Genomic DNA, 27,062 nt, shown 5'->3' with positions numbered 1-27,062 from the left:
TGCCGTTGCCTTCTCTGTTGCGCTACACAAACATTTTGCAATAACAACAACGCGTAAAGAACAACGACAGCAACAACAACAACAACGAATTGCGCGTAGTCTCACAGCAAAAGTATTTAGCTTTTCTTTCGCTTTTTTTTTTTTGCTAGTGCTTGTGTGTGTGTGTTTGGTGTGTGTTTTGTTTTTATTGCGTGGCGCGTAGCAAAAGAAAGAAAGAAAAAAAAAAGAAAAATATATCTCATCTATTTCTATTTTTTCACTTCATTTTCGTTTTTCTCAATTTGTGTGTGTTTTTTTTTTTGTTGTTGGTGTGTTTTAAAAGATTTGTATTTTTTTGTTGCTTTTTTTATTGTTGTTGCGAGCTAAAAATAGCGAAGCAAGCGAAAAGGAAAAGTGCACGAAAATAAATAGTCTAGCAATGTTTACATAAAGCAATAAAAACAAAGCAAAGCGAAAAAAAAAACGAAAGAGAAAAGTTAATTAGAATTTGCCAAAAATAAAATTTGCTAATAAATATATGTTTTGAATGTTATCGTTAATCGATTAATCGAATCGATAGGCAATGTGACTCTGAGGCAACCAAAGTTGTCAGTGAGAAAGAAGAAAAAGTAAAATATACTAAAAATAAGCAAGAAAACAGACTTGAAATAAATACTGTATATAGTATATAGTATTTGAACTATTATCATTGAAAATTGAAGTGACAAAACCTGATGGCAACAACAGCAACAACAAAAGCCGCAGCAGCAGCAACAGTCGCAGCAGCAACCACACTTGCGCCGCCAACTGTTGCCAGCAACAGCAGCAGCAACCACAACAACATCAACAACAACATCAACAACTCAGCAGTAATTAGTGCACCCATCAAAATACCGTTAAGTGAACGCTTCTCGACACAAACCTCAACGGGCTCTGCGGACAGCGGCGTCATCGTGACGAGTGCCTCACAGAAGCAACTTGCCGCACAACAGCAATCGACGCTGTTGCAACTGCAACAGTTGCCGCCGGTGCGCAGCAGCAGCGGATCGCTGAGTTTGCATGGCCCGTTGCCGAAATGGCAGCGCCAACAGCAACAGCAGCGCCAGCAACAACAGCAGCAGCAACAACAACAGTTGCTGCTGCTCAGCCAGGACAGCGGCATTGAGCAGAGGGGCAATGAAGGCGCCTCCTCGGTTGGCGCTGGCGGTGGACAATCGAACAGCAGCAGCGAATCGCTTGGAAGCAGCAGCGGCAACGAGGTTGTCGGCGGTGTTGCGACCATCGGCAGCAGCAACAGCAGCCATCATCATCGTCGGAGTCGAACGCGAGCGGCATCCGCTTTGGAGCTGAGCAGCGTTGGGGTCTCGAATGGCGTTGTTCCTTCGGGTGGCGTTGGCGCCTTGCGTCGCATCAAATACAAGAGCACGAACAGCACGCAAGGTTTCGATGTCGAGGATCGCATCGAGGAGGTCGACATTATCGATAATCCCGACGATGATGATGACGAAGAGGATGAGGAGGAAGCCGATGATGGTGTGGCTGTCGATGAGGTCGATGAGGAGGACACACAGTCGGGCATCATCATCAATATTGGTCCCGGCGGTCATGGTGATGAGTTAGACGGCTCCCAGAGGCAGCAACAACAGTTGCTCGCATCCCTGGTAAAGGCCGAAGAAGATCTCCCCCTGGAATTGGCGCCACTCACAGTCGCTGCGGCCGCTGCGAAGCGCAAGGATGTCCGCAATCTGGGCACCGACGGTCACATCTATTTCCCCCTACTCAAGATCAATGAGGATCCGCACATTGATGCGAAGCTGATCAATCGCAAGGATGGACTGCAGGATACAATGTATTATCTGGACGAGTTTGGGAGTCCCAAGTTGCGGGAGAAGTTTGCGCGAAAGCAGAAGCAGCGACAGGCCAAGCAGCAGAAGGCGTTGCTAAAGCGGGAGCGTGAGGAGCAGCGCAAGAAGCGCAACACAACGGTGGCATCCAATTTGGCTGCCAGCGGCATTGATACCAAAGAGCAGCAGCAGCCTCATCCGCAGCAACAAGTGCCACAGAAGCAGCAACAAGCTTCTGCAGTTAACAACAACAACATCAACTGTGATAGAAATCATCATGATCATGATGATGATCCCGATGCGGACGTGGTGAAGATGCGAGTGCGCAGCCATAGCCATGACAATCATTATGATGCCACCATCAATAGCAACAGCAGCAGCACTTTTAAATCCGCCCGCCGTCACTCCGATGATCGCAATAGCAATCGCAATCGAGATCATCCGCACGATTGTGCTGCCGCTGAAGATGTTGATGACATCGATCTCGATGCCGCGACAGCGGCTGACGATGATGTCGATGAGACGGGAGCTGAGGCCGGTCTTGATGCTGGCCTCGAGAGGGTTAAGACTGCGAAATTGGCGAGAACACAATCCTGCGTTAGTTGGACCAAAGTGGTGCAAAAGTTTAAGCACATATTAGGTAAATAATCGTTATCGAGAGTTATCGATTTGTCGATACCCAAACCCGCACTTGCAATTATTCTATCGATCTCCTTATATTATGGTTCCTCTTTAAAACAACTTGTTTTACTAATTTCAATTTTTAACTTTCTTCTCTTTCTAGGTAAGTGACAATGTTTCAATTCCATGTGTATCTAGACTAGTGACAACGGGTAAAGGGTAAGCTGCACACTCAAAAAAAATGTAAAAACGTATGGAATTGGTACGACTGAAATTAAAACACAATTGTGTTTGTTTTGACTTTTGAAATTGGTACAATTGGAATTAGAACACACTCGAATTTTCTTTAATTTCTGATAGTGTAAATGACTAGCATAAATTATCGATTTGACATTATCGATCGGCAATTTCTTAGAGAAGCAAATCTAATCAGCGGAACAACTGGTAATAGAACACCTCAATTGGCGTTTCCTTTAATCGATGGACATTATAAATTTGCTTTATGTGACAATCACAATCTAAAGCACATTATCTGACTATAAATATCGCTTAATCACTGAAACGTTGTGGCATTGGAACATCTGCGTTTCCATTCGATTCCCCCATGATGTGTACTTCGATTCAATTAGTATTATAATGCGAGCATTACTGTTGACATCTGACTGCCTGCGGCTGGCTTTTTAATGACCTAATCACGAGTTCTTTTTTTAATCTTTAATACAAATACATTGTACATGGTCGGAGCTACTAAATGGGTGGGGGAATATCAGAAACAAATGGCATGAACACAACGACCGACCGACCGACTATATATACATACATATATACAATATATAGATTATAAATTATAAATTCTTTGCGCTTTGTTTTCGGTGTCTTCGCGGTCTGGTTATTTTTCCTAGTGATGAAACTCCGACTGAACGAACTTTGTACTTGCTTTTTCTGATAAATTCCCGTTATTTGCCCACTACACTAGTCCATTACCGATCGTTCCACACACAACGTTCACAAATCATCAATGCATGAGAAGAGCTGTGTGTTAATTTTTATGATGATTATTGTGTCGCGTTTCTTCAATTGTGTCGTTGTTGGGTCGACTGATAAGTAGAAAGCAAAGCGGGCTAAGGAGGAGATGCCACGCCCCGTTTAGCGGTTGCTATCACTGGCCTTTGTTGTTGCTCAGCTCAGAGATTGATAAGACCGACGAACAACTGTTGATTTATGTTAGCCAATGATTTTCTCTTTATTTTGTTTTTGTTGTTGGTCTTAAAAGTCATCGTATTTCAAAAGAAATTCTTCTACATTATTCTAGGCGTATAAACCGTCTCTATTTATACGACATGGCTTGTAAACGTTTTTGCATTTTATGGGCGGAAATTTTGTGTATTAGCCAAAAAGGCGGAACGAATTGGCATTGAAACACGTTAGATTAGCATAACATTCTCGAAAAAAAGGTGAATTGCGGCAATACAGTTTATTACTATATGGTAGACAGCCGGCACGTTGATTGTTAAGATTAGAAAGATAGAAAAATAAAGATATAGCACACATTTTGTTCCATTATAATAAAGCTTAACATTTAAGGTAGATTACTTAGTCATAAAAACTAATGGCATAAAAGTGTTAGATTGCAATTTCAAAGAAAGAAACGAAATGAAATGGAACAAAAAAAAATGGGAATAACATAAAAACGCATCAAAAATCTGAGGCTTAAGTAAGAAACGAAATGAAATGAAACTAGTCAAAATAAGTAACGGGATAAAAGGCTAAAGTGCAAAGCGAAGTAGAATGAAACAATGTGTTGTGAAACGCCAACAAAAAGTAATGGGAATGAACTAAGAAATAACATAATAAATCTAAAGTAAGGAACGAAATGAAATAGAACTGGCCAAAATAAATAATGGAATAAAAGAGAGTGGAATTGCAAAAAAAGAAACGAAATGAATTGAAACAATATATTGAAAAACGTAAAGAAGTAATGGAATGACTTCATAAGTCTAAGGCAAAGTAAGGAACGAAATGGAATTGAACAAAATATTGTAAAACGTCAATAAAAAGTAATGGAAATGAATTAGGAAATCATAAAAAATCAGAGGTTAAAGTAAGGAACATATGACAAATTAAAAAAAAAAACCCCGGTTGAAACCGTATTAGACAAATCATTTAGTATAAATGGTGGACGATTGTTGTGTTGAGAAGTCTAAAATAGGGATCGAAATGGAATGAAATATGAAAAATAGAATCATTTAGTATAAAAGGTGGGCGATTGTTGTGTCAAGAGGTCTCACGTTGAGCAAACAATATTTATAAATAGTTAAGCTGCCCCCAACTAGTTGATCATCTGTTTTATATGCACGTTACGAGTGGTAGCATCTATATTTCAGGTAGCACTTAGTATAACATTCAGATTGTTGGGGCCTCCCTTTGCTCTCTCTCTATAAGATGCTGAGTGATAAGACAAGCGACGACACACGGCTGAGCTGCTTCATCATGTTCTTGTCAGGTTATCAGTGTGTTTAGCAGGGCGTCAAGTCGTGAAAGATGTTGATTACTATATGGTCGCCATATAATAATAATTATAATACACTTTCTGTTCATACTTTATGCGATGATGTTTCATCTTTGTGATGATGATGGCGTTGTCATTGTCGTTAGCAATCACGCGCTTGTCTCATAAACGAAATGAAACGAAATATGTATTTCCAAAAATAATGCATACACCAACGATCATCAGAGACTAAGTACACATATATAAAGAGAGAGACAGAGAGAGAGAGAGAGAGGGAAATATAGAGATAGAGTGTATATATAGGGAATATATATATATATATATAGCTTTATATAGCAAATTGGAGGCGTGTCTCTCGTTGTTGACAGCTGGCAAAACTTTCGAAAATATTTGTCAACTTGTTTTGCAAGCTATTTTTTATTCATATTTTCCTTCTTGTTTTTTTTTGTGTTCTTATTTATAATTTCATTTGATTTTGATTTGAATATTTGCTGGGGGGGCGCAAATGAAACGCACTTATCGACCAACTGTTGTTGCTGACTGAGACAGATAGGAAAAGATCGGAGCAAAGCTTTTTATTGTCAGCGCTTCAGATCAGCGGAAACTAAACTCGTGAACAAACTAAGCTAAACATTCGATGCGATACGAAATAAACAAAAAAAAAAAAAAAAAATGTATTTAGTCAGCGGAAAAAACGGCGACTGCAAATCTCGCCCCCCCTTAAAATATCATCGTCTAGATTAGCGCGAAAAGTAGTGATAGAAAGAGAGCGGAAATCGCGTAGACTTCACAATGATTTGCATAAATATTTGTTCGTAATCAAATGCCAATAACAACATGATTATGCACTCAGCAGTCAAACAATTAACTAATTGACTTTAATATTCGATACAATATTTATACAAATTTGCACTTAATGAGGTAATACTGTACCAAACGAATTTACAAGTTCATCAACGAAATTGTTAATCTTCTTTCGCTGGCCTTTGCTCAGCTGTGTTATCCTCTGTGTGTTGATCTAACGAGTCGCTTCACAACAACACTCGATTTGTAACGCATGCTCGATAAACGAAATACTATTGATATTTGTAATAATTTAAATTGTGTTTTCTTAGTTCAAGTATTAAGTAATATCGAGCTAATTGAATGTGAATCTAATTATGCAAAGCGTATACAAACTTCGTTATGACTTTTATACAATTTGCTTCTTTTATTTTTCTCGCTCGATACACTTGAAAACTGTTGCGCTCTGTTTGAGCAGCTGAGTTGTCGTCAGCAGCGCAGACTACTCGCTCTCTCTCTCTTTGATTGTTCCCTTCTTGTTCTCGCTCACTTTTGTTATCGATTTCTTTGGCAAAATGGCTTCCACCATATCGCACGTCTCCTTCGTTTATGCAATTGCAATGCGGCGCGGGGGTCGCCTTCACTTTTGTGGCTTCTTCGCAGCACCTAAAAGTATGCAACGTAAAATGTGCGCAGCACAGCAAAAGAGAGGGAGAGAGGAAGAGAGAGCGAATGCAGCGTGCAGTGCGATGAAATTGTCAACAGATCAAAGTCAAAGTGTTAAATGGAAAATTTTTGTTGGCGAGCTTTGCGATTTTCGCAGCATTAACAATGTATTCGATGCGAGTTGATCATCGATAAAAAACCTCTCTCTGTCTCGCTCACACTCGCTTGCAGTCTGCTTCTTACGTTTGTCTTTGCCTGCGGTCGAGTCATCTCGTGATCTTACCGCGTGCCATTGTTATTGCCGCCCCTCCCCCATCCCCTTCCTCTTTCCACCTCAGGAATATCACTTTAGCTACCTGCTGAAGTCTTTTTTAGTCCGATTGCTGTGATTGCCAAGAAATGTGTTTGTGATTTGGCTGATTGCTGGCAACAGAGACGATTCTATAGCATAATCGGATGACGACGATTCGCGCAAAGCAGCTGCTAAAAAAAGGTTTGCCCAATTATTTCTGTAAAACGAACTTTAGTCGCCCCAGTCCGCAGTCGCGTATGCTCGCTTTAAGCGCCTGCCGATTACAGGGTATCTTGAGAGATGCAATCGCATGCTAATTTGACTGAACGCCCAAGTTAAATTTGGATACGTGTCGTATTCCTATTCTATTGTTTCTGTTATGTTTTTATCAGATTTCATGCCTGCCTTCCTCCCTCTCCCTTTCTCTCTCGTTCTGACAGCACCTACTCATTCCCACCCCCCACGCTAATAGGATGGAAGCTATAAAGTTTTTGGTTTCAGTTTACTGCGCTCTTCTTTCCTCCCCCGCTCTCTTTTTTGCTGCCTGTCTTTGCGCTCTTTGCCCTCTCTCCATCTCCAACTTGTGCTCTTTCTGCCAAGTCATGCCATAAGCATTGCACATGCAGCTCTCTCCCGCTCCCCCTCCATCCCCCGCTCTCTTCGTGCGAGCGCGATTTCTTCTGCTTGCCAACTGTGTTTGTATATCGATTAGTCGCCGTCGTCGCGTTACAACAAATAAATAACGCGAGACCTAAAAATTGCTTTTCACCCACTGCGCTTCCCTCCTCCTCCTCCTCTCTTTTTCCCTCTGGGCTCCATTTAATATACCCATGACTTGTTTTACAATGTTTACAGCTCTCGAATGAGCGCAAAATTAATGTTTTTTTTTGTTTGCTGAGGGGAATGCATCATATTGGAAATAGCGGGGGGGAAATAGGAGGGATGGGTAGCTGTGGATAATTTGATTTATTTTCCACATAAGCCAAAATATGAATACGGCATAAACATGCATTTGGGATATTCTATCGACATGATGATGGACGACGGTTTCATATAATCTATGTATATATAAACTGTGGATGGGACGAGTCGATTTCGAGATATTTAACATATACAATATGGTTATGAATATCCAAAAGATTTCCATGAGTGAGTCAAGTTCATGTTTATGGTTTACTTCAGAATGGAATTTGCCTTTGGAAACGCTTTTATTTGTCTGATTTTTATTCTTCTCTATTCTATTGCACACATACAATAAATATTTATTGAATATGTACTTTAGAATGTTAAAGTGGTTTTTTAAGAAATGCAATAAGGTTCCACCCATTCTTCAAGTGTGACCATATTTGATAGGCAATTTAATGCTAAAAATGCCTATAATCTATGCTCCATGCTTTCTTATCAAGATTAAATTAAATAATTAATAGTCATAGAGCTATAGACGCTATGCAAAAGCTCTTTTTTATGAAATAAAGTAAATAAATCGAAAAGGTTCCACACATTCTTCAGGTGTGACCATATTTGCTAGACAATTTGATGTTAAATAATGTTGACTATTCGCTCTATGTTCTATGTTTGCAAGTTTGTTGTCAAGATTTAGTTAATTGCTTAATAGTCATCGAGATTTTTGGGCCTTTGGCTATGCCAACATTATTGTCGATATTGTTGTTGTTGGTGGCGCCTCGCGACGCAAACAATTCCAATGTCGTGTATGCCACATTTTTGCTTGGCCTCCTTTTTTGTGGCGCATTTCTCTCTTTTACATAAAATTGCAATTTATTTAGTTTGTGTTTTTAATTGATTCATTAGAATGAAATGAATTGCATTTCGCGTATCCTTTGATTGCTGACAGCTGGCCATCTCGCTCGCACCTACACTATCGCACGCAGTCTTTCTCTTTCGCTTGCATTGAGCTGTCGCAAGTCGAGGGAGATTGAGGTTAGATTCGGCTGTCACATGCTTGGCTGCGCTTGGCTGCTACCCATCGTTGGGCTCTAAGTCTGTTGTTGCTGCTGCTGCTGCTGATAGACACCTGTCTCCCTTCCTCTCGTTCTTGCTCTTCCTCTTCCTCCGCCCCTCATCTTCTCATCGTGGTCAACCTTTTGCGGCTGTCGTTTCGTCTTATCGTCTTCGCATGTTCTGTTTTCTTCATGCTTGCAATTTTCCTGCAATTAAATTTGCACTTGCCCGCAAATCTAAAATATCAAAAACATTAAATCAAAGCAAAGCGCACGAAAATTATGAAATTTTCATGTGAGAAGGGGGGAGAAGAGGAATTGCCAAAATCAAGAAAAGAACGAAGGCAGAAGGCGTTTTAAAGCGCGTTGCCATCGCGTGCGTTCGTTCGCTTCAGCTTCGTGTTCAAACAGCTGATTTTTTGGTTTTTGCTTGCTTGCGTTTTGTGTGGAACGTGTGTGGAACGTATGTTGTGTGGATCGATTGATAATCGTTCGTTCATATGTTCGTTTGTTTGTTTGTTCGTGTTGTCATTGCCTCGATCGATCGTGTCGTCCTCGCCAAATTGTTTTTTTCGCTGCGCCTCGAGACAAACAAGAAAGCTGCTTTTGGGCCAATTGTGCAACGGAAGTTCGAGCGATCGCATCGTCGTCTTCGTCGTCGTCGTTTTGTTTCTTTTTTTTTTTTGTTGTTGTTGCTTTTATTCCTATTTATTTATTTGTTGTGCCTTTTTTTTTATCTAAAAGATAAAACAGATATATAGACTGATTATAGCTAGCGAAGCAGCTATATACGTGAATGTGATTTTCGTTTGTGCTTTCTATTTCGTTGTTGTTGTTGTCGTTGTTGTTTTGGTCATTTGAAGATCGATCGAAATTGTAACAGAAATCGAAGCGATCGAAATCGTTTGATTGTTCGCGACGCGTTTCAACGTCAAACGTCGGCGAGAAAAGTTGGTCAAGTGGGCAAAAAAATAAACCCACACGCGCAACACACAAAAACTAGGCCACACACAGAGAGGAGACTAATACACTCGCAAAGTGGAGAAGACACAGGCGCCGAGTCGCCTCCGCAAGGTGGTGCGTGTGGTGCGCCGCAAGAAGCGCACCGCCCTCAACGATGCCAGCGAATCGGATGGCGCCGGCGAAACGGCGCCTGGAAGTGCTCCCCCCAACTCCCAACAGCAGCAACAGCAGCAGCATCAGCAACATTATTACAATGCACCCATAGCGGAGATTGAGGCGGTGCGTGCGGCACATGAGGCAGCGGCCGCTGTGGCAGCCAGCACCAGTCGACCTTGGACACCGATGCCGCCGCGCAAGCCACAAGTCGCCAACAAATGCAAAACCAAATGCAAAGCAGCCAAAACCAAAGCCAACAAGACAACAACCAAGTCTGCAACTAGCGGCAACTCGAAAACTGGCAAAAAGCAATCGAAGCGCGACTCGTCCAACTCGAGCGATGGAGATGGAGATGGAAGCACAAGCACCGATGAGGAGACAACGGCTGATAATGCCACATCAACAACACCGACGAGCAGCAACAACTCCTCCTCCTCCTCCGCCTCATCGTCGGACAGCTCCTCATCATCATCTTCATCAACAACATCGCCCAGCTCATCGACAACACGTCGTCGTCCTGTGAAGGCGACGGCGGCAGCGGCGAATGGCAAATCGACCAGCAGCAGCTTGGTGGGCGCCTCATCGTCGTCTGCCTCGCTGCTGGCCGCGCTCAAGAAGCCAAAGCTGCAGACGCGCAGCAGCACGGCTTCGATGGGCAAGCAGTACAAGGATCCAAGTACAAACTAGCTTACTACTTTCCACTTCCTTTCTCCCTATGCTGTTCCCAACTACCAAACTAGACTAGCTTAGTACTTTCCTTGTCTTACTTCCATTCCATTTTAACTCACTAGCTTACTCCTTTACTTTCCTTCCCCTTATACCATTCCATTCCACGAAGTAGACTAGCTTACTACTTTCCTTTCACTCTGTTTCATTCCAAACCCCCAAACTAGACTAGCTTGTTACTTATTCCTTTCCCCATTTGGTTGCAACCCAAAAACTAGGCAAGCCTACTACTTTCCCTATTACCTTTCTCCATTCCATTCCTAACCCACAAACTATCTTACTACTTTCCTTCCCTTCCCCCTATACAATTCCAATCCCCCAAACTAGACTAACTAACAATTTCTTCCCTTACCTTTCCCCATTACAAATCCTAACCCACTAACTAGACTAGACTTGGAATTCCCATTCCATTCCAAACCCCCAAACAATACTAGCTTTCCCTTCTTCTCCCTTATATCATCCCAAACCCCCAAGCTAGTCTAACTTACAACTTCTTCCCTTACCTCCATTCCAAACCCTCAACCTACGCTTCTCCTAATTACTTACTGCGCTTCGTCGCCCGTCTTGACAAACACTCACACACAGTGCATTCGCTTCGACGACCTCCACCTCAACCTCACATGGCAACGCCACGCCACGCCCATATCAGCATTTACCTTGCCTCCCCCCACACACACACACACAGACACACACACATCACTTTGTGCATCTCCCGAGTGGCAGATGGGGCAAAGCAGCTGCTGCGACGTCGTCGTCGTCGTTGTCGTTGAAACTTGTGCTTATGCCAACATTAATTATAAATGAAATAAAATCAAATTAAATAGATTCCTCTCTATAGACAGCGCGATTGCCATTGGGCCGATCACGTAAAGCAGCACGGGCAGCGCACCTCCTCTCTCTCTCTCTCTCACCTCGCTAATAAATACTGAATACAATGAAGCAAGAATCCCCCACAACATTTTAACCACAAACAATAACAAAATTCCAAATCTATTAATTAAAAACATGATAAAAATATGTCACATAAATAAATTATAGCAATTTGCTATATAAACTCAAATGCGATAACATTCCAAAAGCTCTAAAAAAAAAATTCTAATCTAATTACAATACATATGTTTATGAAAAGAAAAGCTCAAATACAATATTAATATTGATAAACAATCCACATAAATAAATTATACCATAAACTAAATGCTATAACTTTCCAAAAGATAGTAATATTAAAATAATGGTTCCAATCTAAACATTCCACCTCAAAAAATTAAAAAAAAAAAAAACAAAATTGGGTTTACCAATGAAATTAAAAAAACCCAACAACTCAGCGAAAAACCAAGAGAATATCATGCAAATTAAATAAATGAATAGAGTAATCATTAAAAAGCAAAGTTGAATTCCACAAATCCAAGATCTCTGCATGTTCTCTCCCAAAAGAAGCACGCCTTTCTCTCCACTCTCCACGTGTCTCGTTTACTTCCGTCCGCTCTTCCCACTCGTCGCTCTCTACTTACATTTTCTATCTCTATCTATCGCGCAACTCTCCTCAACGTCGCATTCAACTGCTGCTCTGCTGACTGACGCGCTGATGGTGTAGGCATGAAACAATTGATCGGCAAATTGAATGATTTGTGGCCCGAACATAGCGTCGCATTGTCCATTCCAAAGGAGGTCGATAGGAGCAAGGAGAAGCTAGAGGGCGCCTGGGAGACAACAGGTATTCAGAATGTCTCCAAAAGAAAAGGGTGGAGAGTTGACTGACTGACTCTTGACTATTTGAGTGTGCAGCTGAACTTTACTGTTAACTCTACATACTATATAAGTCTCCACATTCGATACTTTACTCATGTGTTATGTTCTTGCTTTTTACAGGTCGTGATGGTTCCAAAATTACAACAGTCGTTGCAACGCCCGGCCAAGGCACCGATCGGGTTCAAGAAGTTTCCTATACAGATACAAAAGTCATCGGCAATGGCAGCTTTGGTGTCGTCTTTCAGGCGAAACTCTGCGATACCGGCGAACTGGTTGCAATCAAAAAAGTTTTACAAGACAGACGATTTAAGGTAAGTGCTTGATTGATTAATAATCCATTTCGTTATGTTACAAAGTATGTTTTCTTTTCTACAGAATCGTGAATTGCAAATAATGCGCAGATTGGAGCATTGTAATATTGTGAAACTTTTATACTTTTTCTATTCGAGTGGAGAAAAGGTAAGTGTGTGAAATGTGATTAACTAGAGTAATATATTCACTAGATATGACGGGAACTATATCGAAACGTTGATGTCTTAGGCGCTGTTTTTTTTTTTTATGTTCGACTTTTCGATTAATATTATTGTTGTAATTATTTTTTGATTATGATTATTGTTGTATTATTTTTATTGCATAGTTGGCCGAGTTTCCCATCGATTTGGGCATTTTAGCCGCTGTGCTCAAGCCGCAGGTATCGAAAACGAGGCGCGTCGAGAAGAGAGAGTCTCTCGCTCTCTCTCTCTCTGTCGCGTGCTCGAATTCTTTCTCTCTCTCTCTCTCGCTGTCTTGAACATTCGCACATTAAGCTCGCTCTCTCATGCGTTTATCGCTCTCTATCTGTCTCTCTCTTCCGTCTGTCTGCCTCTTCCACATCAAAAAAAAATGAATATATTTTCATCTCTCCCTCTCTCTTTCCTTTGAGCTGTGGCGAAATGTGTAAGAAGCAGCATGCTAGCAAGAAGAAGAACAACAAAAAGAAGAAGAATTAGCATGTGTTTAGTTCCACAAATAAATCCGATTCATAACCCCTCTCATTTTTGGCTAGCTTCTAGTTTGAATACTTTACAAAAAGTATCCCCCCAAAATCCGTCAATCGTATCGTTTATCGTCTATTTGTTATCGTTTATCGCATTCGTCATCGTTGATCGTTGATCGCGCATGCGCTGCAAACCAACAACAACAACAACAAAAACTCTTCCCGCATTTGCAGTTTGGAGCTCGCCTGATCGATCGCTCATTAAAAACAAAACAAAAGAAATATATTTAATTTCAAGCAATAATACTTCAAATGTATAATTAATATATCTTTTCCACCTTTGCAGCGTGATGAAGTATTTTTGAATTTAGTCCTCGAATATATACCAGAAACTGTATACAAAGTGGCACGTCAATATGCCAAAACCAAGCAAACGATACCAATCAACTTTATACGGGTGAGTTTATCAAGTAATTCGTATCGAACTTCAACTGAATATTGATTTCTCTTCAAAATCTTATAGCTCTACATGTATCAATTGTTCAGAAGCTTGGCCTACATCCATTCGCTGGGCATTTGCCATCGTGATATCAAGCCGCAGAATCTGCTGCTCGACCCCGAGACGGCGGTGCTGAAGTTGTGCGACTTTGGTAGTGCCAAGCAGTTGTTGCACGGCGAGCCGAATGTCTCGTATATCTGCTCCCGATATTATCGGGCACCCGAGCTCATATTTGGCGCCATCAACTATACAACTAAAATCGGTAACTATCTATTTTGATATACTTGTACATGCTGTAATACTATTTTTGGTTATTAATGTGAATTCTTTTTCACTTTCTTAGATGTATGGAGCGCCGGTTGTGTGCTTGCCGAACTGCTGCTGGGACAGCCGATCTTTCCGGGTGATTCGGGTGTCGATCAGCTGGTCGAGGTTATCAAAGTTTTGGGCACACCGACAAGAGAACAAATACGCGAAATGAATCCAAACTATACGGAATTCAAATTTCCACAGATTAAGAGTCATCCATGGCAGAAAGTAAGTCGTCCCTCTCTTCGCGGGCCCCGTAGATCGCGCCACCTCCCCTTAACCGCGCCCCTCCTCATCATTCAATGATAACGCGAACACACCCCCCTAAAGAAAAAGAAGAACTCGTTATCTCTAACCTCATCTCACTCTCAAAAAAAAAAACAGCGATTGAGCCTCTCCTTTTGTCACTAACTGTGTGTACGAATGTCGTATAACAACAACATTCACTTTGTCCGTTCGCTCTCTCTCTCTCTCTCTATCTTTCTCTCTCTTGCTCTCTATCTTAATCGTGTGTTTTCTTTTCAAATCGTAATTGAAGTGTACATAACAATTCGTTGCAGTCACTACTCGAACGCACCCAATTTCCAAACGCCCTAAACCAGAAACAACAATTGAGAGTAAGCCGAAACGAAACCGAAACAAAAAACCACAAAAAAAAAAACCCAAAATTTGCTTTTACAAAAGAAAACGGACGAAAATATTCAACGAAAATGCTTAGAATGCTCATTGCGGCCATGCTTTCATACGAATGCGCACCTTTTAGAACGTATAACAGTTGTATAACAACTGATTGGACCGTTATTAGACATTACGAACTGTATAACAGTCGTATTTACCGACTACGCACCGCATAACAGCAGTATTTATCGACTACACAAATGTATAACAGTTGTATAACAATCGATTTGGACCCTAATTAGACATTATCAACAACGCCACTGTATAACAACAGATTGAACCGTTATTAGACTGTCTTAATCGACAACGCACCCTATAACTGTTCGTACTTATCGACTACGCAACCGTATAACAGTTGACTGGACAGAGCTATCATCGTTCTCTTCGCAATACTTTTGCAAATTCATGGCTTTTTCCACTTTGCCAAGCTTGAGCTTGAAACTCATAAGCTGTGCGCTGTGCTACACGCTGTAAAAGTGTTATACATTGCTTAAATGTTTATTGATTACATTTGAATTTGAATTTGATTTGAAATTGAATTGAATTGAATTGATTTGCTTTGACTTGACTTGATTGTTGTTTGTGTCCTGTCCCCACGTCTCTGTCGCTGTCGCTGTCTACGTTTTCCCCTCCGTCGCGCGCTGTATAAAAGAAACGCTTACAATATATATTCTGGGATATATATTGCGATTGTTCCCGCCCATTATTATTATTATAGAATGTTTGTTTTGAATGAGAAAACTAATTGTGAATCTCCATTTTGCCAGGTTTTCCGTATACGCACTCCGACAGAAGCTATCAACTTGGTGTCCCAGCTGCTAGAGTACACGCCCAGCGCCCGTATAACACCGCTCAAGGCCTGTGCACATCCGTTCTTCGATGAGCTGCGCATGGAGGGCAATCACACCTTGCCCAATGGCCGCGAGATGCCGCCACTCTTCAACTTCACAGAGCATGGTGAGTGAGCTGATGAGCCCAGCTTCTGTTTATCATATCTATCATATACAACAAAAAAAAATATATATATATATCAGTTATGTATATGCGATAAGGCACAAACTATCTAAAGCAAATTACGAGCGCACAAATCCTATATGTAAACAAATAATTTAATTTATTTCTTTTTTTTTTTTCGACTAATAAAATCAGTTTTGTGAATTAATCAATCAATCAAAAACAAAAACAAAAAAACATGTATCAAAGCAAACAATTGGTTAAGTAGAATATAATAAAAAGAACAATTTATATATATATACATACATATTATTTGCATTCAATTTAATTATATAGTTTAATGCTGTAAATTGTAAATTCAAATTAGTTGGCGAAAAATTCTCAGTTATTATGTTGAAACTTTCATCACAAATAAAACAAAAAAGCTGAACTTTAAGTGTATTTTTTTTTTTTTTTTTTTTGTGTATGTTTTTGTATTATGTCTGTTTTGTTAATTGAAATTTGTATTTTGTGCGTACACCACAGAGCATATAAAATAAGCGATATTCTCACACATGTCTGCGATATTAATGAGCATTTCTGTGTTGTTTTCTGTGTAGAACTCTCGATACAGCCTAGCTTAGTGCCACAGTTGTTGCCAAAGCATCTGCAGAATGCCGCAGTGCGTGCCTCAGCTGGCGGCAGCGGCAGCGGCGCAGCAGCTCCAGCCTCGGCGGCCAGCGGCTCCACCAGCGTCTCCTCCACGGGCAGCGGCGCGTCAGCGGATGGCGCTCAATCACAGCAGACTCCAGCGGCAGCAGCAGCAGCAGCAGCAGGCGGAGCAACAGCAGCAGCAGCAACATCGGCAACATCAGCAGCAGCAGCAGCAGCTGGTGGTGGTGGTGGACAAGGCAACAACAGCAGCAGCAGCAACAGCGGCGGCGGCGGCGGCGGCAATGCAACCAACGCTGCGCCAAATTCAGCCACCGCAGCTGCAACGGCTGCGCCGCAATCGAATGCGGCCGCAAGCGGCGCTGGCGGTGGCGGCGGCGGTGGTGCTGCGGCAGCTGCCACTGCAGCCGGCGGTGCGATTGCCACAAGCAATGCTGGTGGCGCCAACATAACAGGTGAGTAAACGTCTTGACTAACCAAAAGTCAAGTCCAAGTCAACAGCAGCATCAGCAAACGCACTCTCTTTCTCTCTCTCTCTCTCTCTCTCTCTCTGTCTCGATCTATCTGTCTTTCACGTTTTTATTACGTCTCTGTTCAGCTAAAGTGCCAAAGACGCAGCGCAAGCAGCAACAACTCATTCAAGTCGCAGCTCAAGTTCAACTGCAAAGTCAAGTTCAAGTCCAAAATCAAGCCCAGAATCAAGTCAAACTCAATGCGAATGTGATGCGCGGCCAACTTGCCACACACGCACACAATTAGGCGCTGCCAACTTGCCGCCAATTAAGCCCTGCCAACTTACCGACAATTCGGCGCTACCAATTTGTCTAAACACTACTTTTCACGCTCACTCTGTCTGTCTCTCTCACTCTCTCTCTTTCACTCTCTTTACACTATATTTTATTGTTTAGTCAAAAAAAAAGTGCTCTATATACTGACGTTTGGCCTGAATGAAATTTCTCTATAATGTGTTATTACACTTTATTGCTTGTACTGTTTCAATTGCTTAATAAATCGGACATCTTAAAAAAAAAAATAAATTATTCGGAACAATTGTCTCGCTTAACTTTTGTGCTGTGTCTGCGTCTATTGGTTTTAGGGTCCAGGTCTCACTTTCCTCACCATCCCCAAAGATCCCAAACTTCAACTCTATATATATTTATGCCTTCTACATTCTCTTTATGTTATTCAGTTTTCTACTTGTTTCTGTTTTGCGCTCTTTCTAGTCTTTTTTTAGCCAAACCCTTGCAGAGCTGTAAATATATTTCAATTATAGCCGAAATTATGATTAAAAGATGAATTAACAATACTTTTTCTATCGGCCCATAATGATATGAATGAATTAAGATACGATTATAAAAAGATCCATTATTAATCGGACCATAATAAAAAATAAATTAAGATGTCATATATCGATCATTATGTGTAGATTTTTAATAGGTTTATTGAAAAACTTTTTCATATTTCACATAGGAAATGCAAAGTTTTTCTATATAGTAGCCTTTGACTTAACCTTTAACCTTTGAAAGATGTACAAATAAAGATCAATATTATTTATTCTGATACCATATATCGATCATTATGTGTAGATAACATTAAAAGATCTATAAATAATGATAGATATTTATTGTTATGGTCCGATTGATAATATTCATAATAATCATTTCGGATATAATATAAATATATATTCTTTTTAACTCTGCAAGGGAATTTCCATTTGAACTTCGGTATTTGACCGAAGAAAGCTCTTCTTGTTCTGTTGCGTTTTTGCATGCGCTATTTTAGAAGCTAAATATATACATATTTATTTACGAATATACGAGTATAATCTTCATTCTATATATATATATTGTATATATAGTAGACCTAAGCGTAGTCCAGCCCAAACGCTGCTTCCCCGTGCCTCAAAATCCTATAAAATGCATATATAGAACGACCCCAGATATTGTTTGGAATTATATATATATTATATATAGCTGCCGTTTACATATCTTTTGCTACCTCATTTGATTTGATTTAAGTTATGATTTGATTTTGAATTTTATTTAATTTCTTTTCTTTTTCGTTTCTTTTTTTTTGTTTTAATTGCAGATTCATAGGGGCAATAGTAACATACCTATATCTATATATATATATTTATATATATAGTAATAAATATATATGCATATATATATATATACTAAAAGAAATCAACAACAACACACACACACACATACACCACTACATGCATACCGCATACACTGAGAGAAAGGCGTATACAATAAAAATAAACTAAAGAGAAAAAGAACACAAAATAGAAGTGAAAACAACTGGCAACAAAACTAAATATAAAATTATATATACATTGATATATAAATACACACACACACATACACCCTCCCCATACACACACAAAACACAATATAATTAATACATTTAAAGCAATTTGCAGAAAGTTCATAAACAAAACAAAAGAAAACAAAAAAAAATCAAAAAGAAAAATGCATATAAAATAGCAAATAAAATATATTATGTAAAACTCAAAAAAACAAATGAGAAAAGAATAACTGCAAATTATATATTATGAGAAAAATTAGAAAAACAAAAACAAAAAACTAAAACAACAAATGTAATGCAAAATTTTACATAGATAAAAATTAATTTTATTTTAAAAACTAAAATAAAAACAAACAACAAAAAAAAACAAAACAAAACAAAAAACTAATAATAACTGTAATAGTAATGTCATTGCTAATGCCAATAATGGCTTGTTTTTATTATTATGATTATTATAATTATCCTTTTTTTTAAATAATAAATAAAGAAACTATAATAGATAACAAACAGCTGGCAAAAATTAAGAAAAAAAACAAGAAATTGGCAGCTTTCGCTGTGGAATTGTCATCCCATAATACACACACACATACACACACTCACTCACTCACACACACACACACACACACATATGTAGTTAAAGAAAAGTCATTGCATAACGATTTCCCTTATTTTTATTATTTTTTTTTTCTGTATAATTATTATTATTATTTTTAGTATGTTAAAATGATGAGATATGTGTAGCAAAAAGCAAAACAATAATAATAAAATATAATAACAACAACAAAGCAAAATTAACAACAACAAAAAAGCAAAACTATACGCAAAACTTGAATTTTGTTGATCCTTAATAATAATAAAACTAAAATAATATGATGATAATAATGAGAGAATATTCGTTCGTTCGTTAACTTGACATCGATAACAAGTGTAACAGAAAATTGCAAGAGAACATAAAATATACAAATATATTTAACATAAGAGACGAAGAAGAAGAAGAAGAAGAACAAGAAGATGATGAAGATGGCTGCATCAAAAAATCAACAACTTAACATAATGTTAATGCTATGTTAAATTTAAAATTATGAAAATTTAATTGAAACAAAGAAAACAAAACAACAACAAAAAAAACATACAAAACAAAAACAAAACAAAAAAATACAAAGCAAAATTGCAACAACAACAACAAATTAAGCAAATATACTAATGTTTTGCGTTATATATCTAAACAAAAACCTAATTAATTAATGCATTCATTAATTAATTAAAACGATTATGATTACACATAAATAAAATATAAATAATTTTTTTTTTTGTAAAACGCATTATAAACATACATATATATACATACATACATACATATTAAATAAATAAATTATTTTTATTAAATAATTATTATTATTTTGTAATAAATGAAAGAAGAAGAAAGCAGCGTGTGCATTGAGTGAAGGAACAACCATAAAACCAAAAAACAAAAATGAAAGTAAAAATACAACAACAACAATTTCACACACACACATGATTAATAACAAAACAAATATACAATAATTAATTGTATGTATATTAAATTTAGTGAATTACTTAAACAAAAGCAACAACAAATATATAACACAACACAACATTTATAACAATTTTTGATGTAAACACTTAATTACGTTTTTTTTTTTGAGAGATAATAGTTATAATTGTATTTAGGAGAAGTAAAGAGAGAGTAAAATCATGCTCTATTATACAGTTATATACATAGATAACATGGCACACACACACGTACACGTACACACACACAGGCACAGAGAGAAACACGTGTATGAATGTATTCGTATCGCTGGTTTAGTTGCAATATGTAGATAAAAATACATAAAAATGAGATAAATATACATACATATATACATTTATATATATACATATATATAAATACTTATACTAAAATATACCTATACATAGCTAACGTCGTGTATTCGTATGTGTGTGTATAATCGATAGAAAACACATCAGCACATAACGCAGACGCAGCAACAGCCGAAAATGAGTTTGTTCAATCAGTGAACCGGTTCCGCTCCGCTGATTCCGCCAATCACAGTTATCGATATCGCTGCCGATATCGATTGCGCGTTTGCGGACGAGCAGCTCTCCCTAGATAAGAGCGCGCTTGCTTGCTGATTTTGAATTCAACAATTTGCAAATTGCAAATAATAACGTAATTATTAACAGATAATTGTAAAAACAAAAAACAAAACAAAACGTATATATTTATTTATATAGTTTATTATAAAAGCACTTTAAACTAATTAATTATGCTAATTACACACATAATATATATACATATATATAAACAATTAAAAACAAGAATACAACAACAATACACACACAAAAATGAAATCAACTTTTTTCCTAGTAATGTAGACAAACACAACAACAGCAAACAATTGACATTATTTGGCGTTAATCAATTGATTTAAATTAAATTAAATACAATAACGAAACACACACACACATATGCATACATAAATACATATTACCAATTGTAATGCTATAATAATAACAATATAATAATAATATTCATGATAACAAATACATAGACAAAGGAACGAAAAGAAACAAGTTGTTGATAAAGATAAATGGAAATGAACATGAAGAACACATACACTGAGCAAAATTACAAAAACAAAAACAACAAAAAAAACGAAATGCTGAAAAACAAGAATAAAAAATAATAAAAATAAAAACAATAAAAAAAAAAACAGAAAAAAAACATTTAAACGAATTCATATTTTTTTCCGCCTTATTTCATTTATACATTTTGTGTTTTTGTTGTTTGCTAGCAAGGGTGGTGGGGCGACGGGGGGATTCTGAAGTGAAAAAAAATCCTTTCCCCGTTATTGCATTTGAAACTCTTTTCATACGTATGTAACTGTTGTTGTATGTATGTATTTGCTTCTTCTTCTCCATGCTCATGTACTTGCATGCTCTCTGTGAACTTGTTGCGCGCTAGCACGCTCTCTCTTTTGATCTGTCTCTCCTCCTCTCTCTCTTTCAATCACTGTCTTTGTTACTATGTGTTTTTGCGAATGCCTTTGTAGCTGCAAACAGGAACAACAACAACTCTACTCTCTGTTTCTCTTTTGACAACCAAACATTTGCAGGCTCGCAGTCGAACAGCGCCTTGAATAGCAGTGCCGGCGCCAGTGGTAATGGGGATGGTGGTGACGCCAGTGCTGCAGGTGGTGACGGTGATGTCGGTGGTGGTGGTGGCGGCAACGGGAACGGCGGCGGTGACAACGGCGCAGCAGCAGAGGCCGATCAGGCGGCAGCGTCGGCCAGTGCATCGGGTTAGCGCAATAATGGCGGTGTTCTGTTAAAGTAAATGTTGTTTACAGCGTACTGTTATTAACATTTTTTCGCTCGCCCGGCTGCTGTTAAATTTACTTAAGCCCCGCTTTGTGTTCTTATTTTTGTTTGTTTGCATAAAAGTAAGAACACAAAGCGAGGCCTTAGTAAATTTAACAGCAGCCAATTTTCAACATGCACACGCAAACTCACATACATACATACATACTCCTGCAAAGTTAACAGCAGTGAAACTTGAATTGTGCAAAATACATAAAGCAAGTGATTGCATTCGCACATGATTAACCGAAGTGCTTTTTTTCTTGCCCTTCACACAGAAGAAGAAGAAAACAACGCCGCCGCCGCAGTGCGAAAGTGTGAGCAAAGTGTGTGACAACATGTATGAATGTGTGTGCGTGTGTGTGTGCGTGTTGTACACTGGACGCAAGGCAAATATTTAGCGTAATATTTAACAAATTAACAAAACGGAAACAACAAAATGAGAATTCTGAAGAAAAAACACAAAGCAAAGCAAATGCCTAAATTATGCATTAAAAGGAAATATTTATTATTAATACAAATACAAAACAGATAAAAACAAAAACTACATATATGTATATACATACATACATATACATATATACGTATGCATATATAATGACAGATAACACACAATCTCTCACACACACATACACACAATTGAGAAAATGTTAAAAGAATATTAAACTAAATTAAATTAAATTAAATAACAGCAACTAAATACATTATAGTAAAAAAAAAAACAAAATCAACAACAATTTGCGAAAAATACAAAAAACAAAAGCAAAACGTAATAAATGATAAGCAAATCGAGAAAGAAAATTTAGTGAAATAAATCAAAATTTTTTGTCCCATTTAAAGTAAAGTACGTATACAACATTAATATAGTTAACCGCGACAACAGCAGCAGCAACAACAACAACAACAACTCTAATGTGATGTTGTTGTGGTCAAGGAAAAGCAGAATACAAAAAATTCAATCGTTTCTACAATGTATGCAAAAATGTTAAAAGTAAAACGTAAAACAAAAAAAGCAAAAAAAAAAACTTATACGTATAGTAAAAACGTAATCACAAAAAATACAAGTTTTCCCCCATACGCAACAACTATATACATACAACATACATACATACATATAGGCATATACTCTCCATACCGATTTCGTACTTGCTACAACAAGAACATTAACAGACAGTCGGGTAGACAGAGACAGCGACAGAGACAGACGGAATTCTTTTTCTCTCCCATCACTTCCGCAATTGCCCCGCAAAGTATGCTTTGGATTGCGGCAAATGTGAAACATGCGAAGGAAGTAAATGTAAAACTGTTTCTCTACCATATTATGAAATCTCTCGCTCCCCCATCACCCTGTCATCCTATGCACTAAGTATTTAGTGCCATTCTACAGTCCAAATCTAGCATATATATATAAATATATATATATTATTAGTACGATTATAAAACGACAAATCCAATAAGAGAATACGGAAAATAAATTACTCAGCGCTGTTCCGAATTTCAGCAAATTCGCCGGCGAGCGAATGTGAAACTCGGAATGGGGCTGATTAGGAAACGCTTTTAGCGCGCGACGCCACCCATTAAAATAAATAATAAATTTAAATTTACAACAAATACAAAGAAATTACAAAAAAGAAAAAAAACAAACAAAAAACTTAAAAAACAACAAAACCAAAAAATCTAAAAAACAACAAAAACAAAGAAATCTAAAAATAAAGAAAAAAGAAAAGAAAATAAAATATGCGAAGAAGAAGAGGCAAGTTGATTGAGGAGAACTCTCGAAATAGTAACCATGATTATAATGCATTAATTGTAAAGTAATCGTAAACGTTTAGCTGCAATTGAAAATTTAAATTAATTTTAAAATTTATAAAAAGCGTAAAAATAATGAAAAACACAAACAAACAAACAAACACACATGGCACGAGGCATATTCCATATATACACACACACAGAGACACGTACATATTTAAATAGATGTATTCCAGATGGTAAGCTCGCGGCTTTCGTTGCCGCCTCGGACCATTACACAACACTGTTTTTTTTTGTTGCCTGCCACAAGAAGAAGAGATCAAAGCAATTGCATCATCTATTTATATCTATGTAGCGTGTAATATCTCAGAGCCTGCCTATAGAAGATTCCCCCAAATCAAGAAAAAATTAATAAAAATGCTACCTTGTTTCTCATACCGATCCCCGCCCTCGCCCCCGCCCCACTGCGATCTTTTAGCAAATGTTTCCAATTCGCTTAAGCAAAGAAAACAGAAAAACAGACAAAAACAAAAAAAAAGAAACTGTAATAAACTAACTGTATTTGTATATGTATATGTATTCCTAGATTCCATTATGTCTTATATTGTATTTCCTATACATTTTTTTTTTCTAAACTTAGAGAACCAAAAGAACGATTAAGAAGTTCAAGTTGAAGAAGTTAAGCAAAAAAATAAAAAAAAGATACTTATTGAAGGTTTTGTAGTAATATCCAAGCAAAGATATTTATTATAATTTCAGAATAAACAAAGTAAAGAAATGCAAAACTAAAAAAAGAAAAAAAAATACAAATCTAAATAAAAATAACAAAAAGCTCCACAACATTTTAGAGTATAATGTATGAGACAACTACAACAACAAATTATATATAAAAATAATCTACTCACACACACACACATACACACCTACACCCAAACACACACACACATTCACAGTAAAAATTCACTTTAATTTGTAATTATAAATTCGAAAAAAGAATTCCGCAAATAAGCCCTTCCCTAAAGAACAAAAATTATTAAGAAAAGAGGCAGTCGAAAAAAATTATAAAAAAAACTATGAAAATATATATATATGAAATACAAAAAAAAAAAAAAAAAAAAAAAATTAAAACAATTTTCAGCGTTTCGCTTAAAGGAAATATGAAAAACTTACATTTAAACACAAGACAAAAGAAAAAAATAAAATAAAATACTAAACTAAATGCAAAACCAAAATCCAACAATAATTACAAGCAGAACAACCAAAAACAACAACCAGACAACAACAACATGAGACACATAAAAAGGAACATTAATTTAAAAAGAAAAAACAAAAAAACAAACAATAAAAATTACAAACAAAAATATTATAAACAAGTGTTTTTGTTATGTGGGAATAACAAGGAGAAATTATGGAGTTTGCAGATATGTGTGGAGTATTCAGTGAAGAGTTGTGGAGAGTTTGTAGAAGAGTTTGCGTTGCGGAGAAATACGCGAGATTGGGAGATAAACACATTGAGGAATTTAATTTGGAAAATGCGACGGAATTATGGCGAAATTGGCGTAATAAAAATGGTTTGCGAAAACAAGGAGAAATTGTATGGAGCTTGGAGATATGTGTGGAGAGTTTGTAGAAGAGTTGGCCTTTGCGGAAAAATATTGGCGAGATTTGGAGAAAAAAACATTGAGGAGTTCGATTTGGAAGAAATGGCTGAAAAGTTGGCGAAAATGCGACGGAATCATGGCGAAATTTGCGTAATATAAAAATTCGACTTGCGAAAGCAAGGAGAAACTGTGGAGTGTGTAGAGTTTGTAGATGAGTTGGCCTTTGCGGAGAAATATTGGGGAGTTTTGAGGAGTTCGATTTAGGAGAAATGACAAAAAAGTTGGCGAAATTGACGTAATAAAAAGGTTTGTTCTTTATAGTTTATGGTTTTACTTTAAATTTCGAATTTAAACATATATTGTAGTGTAATGTATCTAGTCTAATCCTGAGCCGATGTCTCTAGGGCTTGCGGCGTTTACTTTGGCTGCTGGGATTCAACTCTTCCTCCTTTTTGTGGCGTCTCTTACTGCCGCTGCGTCCACTTGTCACAGCCTTGTGCTGTGTAGCAACTGTTGTCACAGTAGAAGTTGCAGCAGCTCCTGTCCCTGTTGCTGAATGGTTGGTGTTCGTTAGCGCTGTTGGCGTCTCCTCGTAGCTTGTCTGCTGTGTCTGCTGCTCGGTTTTGATGGGCGCAATCATGAGCAAATCATTTCCACGCTGCGCTGATCCATTCGTCTCCCTATCGAGGCGTTCGCATTTGATGTGATGCAGTGCATCGACCGCATGTCCGTTTGCCATGCGATTGTCATTGTTGTTGGGCTCATCGAGTCCAGCAGCCATCGAATGATGTTGCTGCTGTTGTTGCTGCTGCTGCTGCTGCCACTCGAGGATGCCGGTGAGGAGCTTGATGTACTTGATGGCCGAGCGCAGTATCTCGTTCTTGGAGAGCTTCTTGTCCGGCGGATGCGTGGGCACCAGCTTCCGCAACTCAGCGAACGCACCCGACACATTCTGCTGACGCCAACGCTCCCGCGTGTTGGTGAACACCTTGCGCACAGGACCGGGAGCTGCCAATCCCGATGCATTGCTGCCCGGTGGCGCCGTCTGACCGCCAAACAGATTGTGACCGCTGCCACTGCGCGGTGAGTTCGACAGCGAGCGACTTGCTAGGGAAAGTCAAAGAGAAAAGACGTCAGCGAATTGAGGAGATCATCGTCATCGTAGTTTGCTTACCATCCGCCTGATTCCCGTTGAGCACAATGTAATCCCGCAGCTCGTCCTCGTCTTCCTCGGTGTCGTTCAGCGAAAAGTCCGACAGATCGCCGTCGGATATGGACTCCGTCTTGGGCTGCACATAGGGCGTGGCATGGCGCAACAAAGCGGGCGGCTGACGCGTTGTCGTCGTCGTCGTTGTCGTTGTCGCTGTGGAGCTTCCATTCACGTGAGCTCCATTGGTCTCGGTGTCGGTGCGGTGTCTTGAGGTGCCGCCATTCGCTGAGCTGGAGCTGGCACTGGAGTGACTTCCGGCCGTGCTGCGCTCGTCCGCATTGTCGGCGCCATTGGAGCTGCTGGGAAGCCAAGCCATCGGTTAGTCAGGACGTCTGACTCGCTGCACGTTCGGTGACCAAGTGAGCTGACAACGAGGATTGAAGCAGTGGCGTAGCTTTGTGAGTGAGGCAGCACCGAACTGCGGGGGAGGAACAGGAACAGAGAGCGTACCAGGGAGAAAAAGAGAGAGCAGCAGGGAGGTAACAGAAGCAG

The 27,062-nt window shown here is 38.6% G+C and overlaps 2 protein-coding genes across 12 annotated transcripts in view; one reads left to right on the top strand and one right to left on the bottom strand.

Annotated features, from left to right (window-relative positions):
• LOC133847703 (protein kinase shaggy) overlaps positions 1 to 24,890 on the top strand; it is a 49,913-nt gene extending 25,023 nt beyond the window's left edge. For 3 of the 11 annotated variants that reach the window (XM_062282888.1, XM_062282890.1, XM_062282891.1), the window contains exons 2-10: positions 12,367 to 12,557; positions 12,622 to 12,705; positions 12,884 to 12,937; positions 13,569 to 13,679; positions 13,746 to 13,983; positions 14,065 to 14,258; positions 15,476 to 15,665; positions 16,262 to 16,768; positions 21,767 to 24,890. In XM_062282888.1, coding sequence (XP_062138872.1) covers positions 12,367 to 12,557; positions 12,622 to 12,705; positions 12,884 to 12,937; positions 13,569 to 13,679; positions 13,746 to 13,983; positions 14,065 to 14,258; positions 15,476 to 15,665; positions 16,262 to 16,768; positions 21,767 to 21,957 — 1,760 coding nt within the window. In that variant the 3' untranslated portion in view covers positions 21,958 to 24,890. Of the gene's footprint in view, positions 1 to 587; positions 2,464 to 12,091; positions 12,212 to 12,366; positions 12,558 to 12,621; positions 12,706 to 12,883; positions 12,938 to 13,568; positions 13,680 to 13,745; positions 13,984 to 14,064; positions 14,259 to 15,475; positions 15,666 to 16,261; positions 16,769 to 16,911; positions 17,352 to 18,401; positions 19,163 to 21,766 lie in introns of those variants that run through there. The other 8 variants (XR_009895184.1, XM_062282881.1, XM_062282892.1 and 5 more) reach the window with 8 other exon arrangements.
• Positions 24,891 to 25,665: 775 nt separating this feature from the next.
• Positions 25,666 to 26,886, bottom strand: LOC133848022 (T-cell acute lymphocytic leukemia protein 1). The gene is made up of 2 exons (XM_062283388.1): positions 26,535 to 26,886; positions 25,666 to 26,467 (listed from the first exon to the last, which is right to left on the bottom strand). Exons 1-2 carry the CDS (start codon positions 26,884 to 26,886, stop codon positions 25,761 to 25,763), a joined length of 1,059 nt encoding a protein of 352 aa, XP_062139372.1. The 3' UTR covers positions 25,666 to 25,760.
• Positions 26,887 to 27,062: the final 176 nt, after the last annotated feature.

The sequence above is a fragment of the Drosophila sulfurigaster genome, chromosome X (assembly GCF_023558435.1).
Source record: "Drosophila sulfurigaster albostrigata strain 15112-1811.04 chromosome X, ASM2355843v2, whole genome shotgun sequence".
Taxonomy (NCBI): domain Eukaryota; kingdom Metazoa; phylum Arthropoda; class Insecta; order Diptera; family Drosophilidae; genus Drosophila; species Drosophila sulfurigaster.
This window is presented reverse-complemented; position numbering and strand designations above follow the sequence as displayed.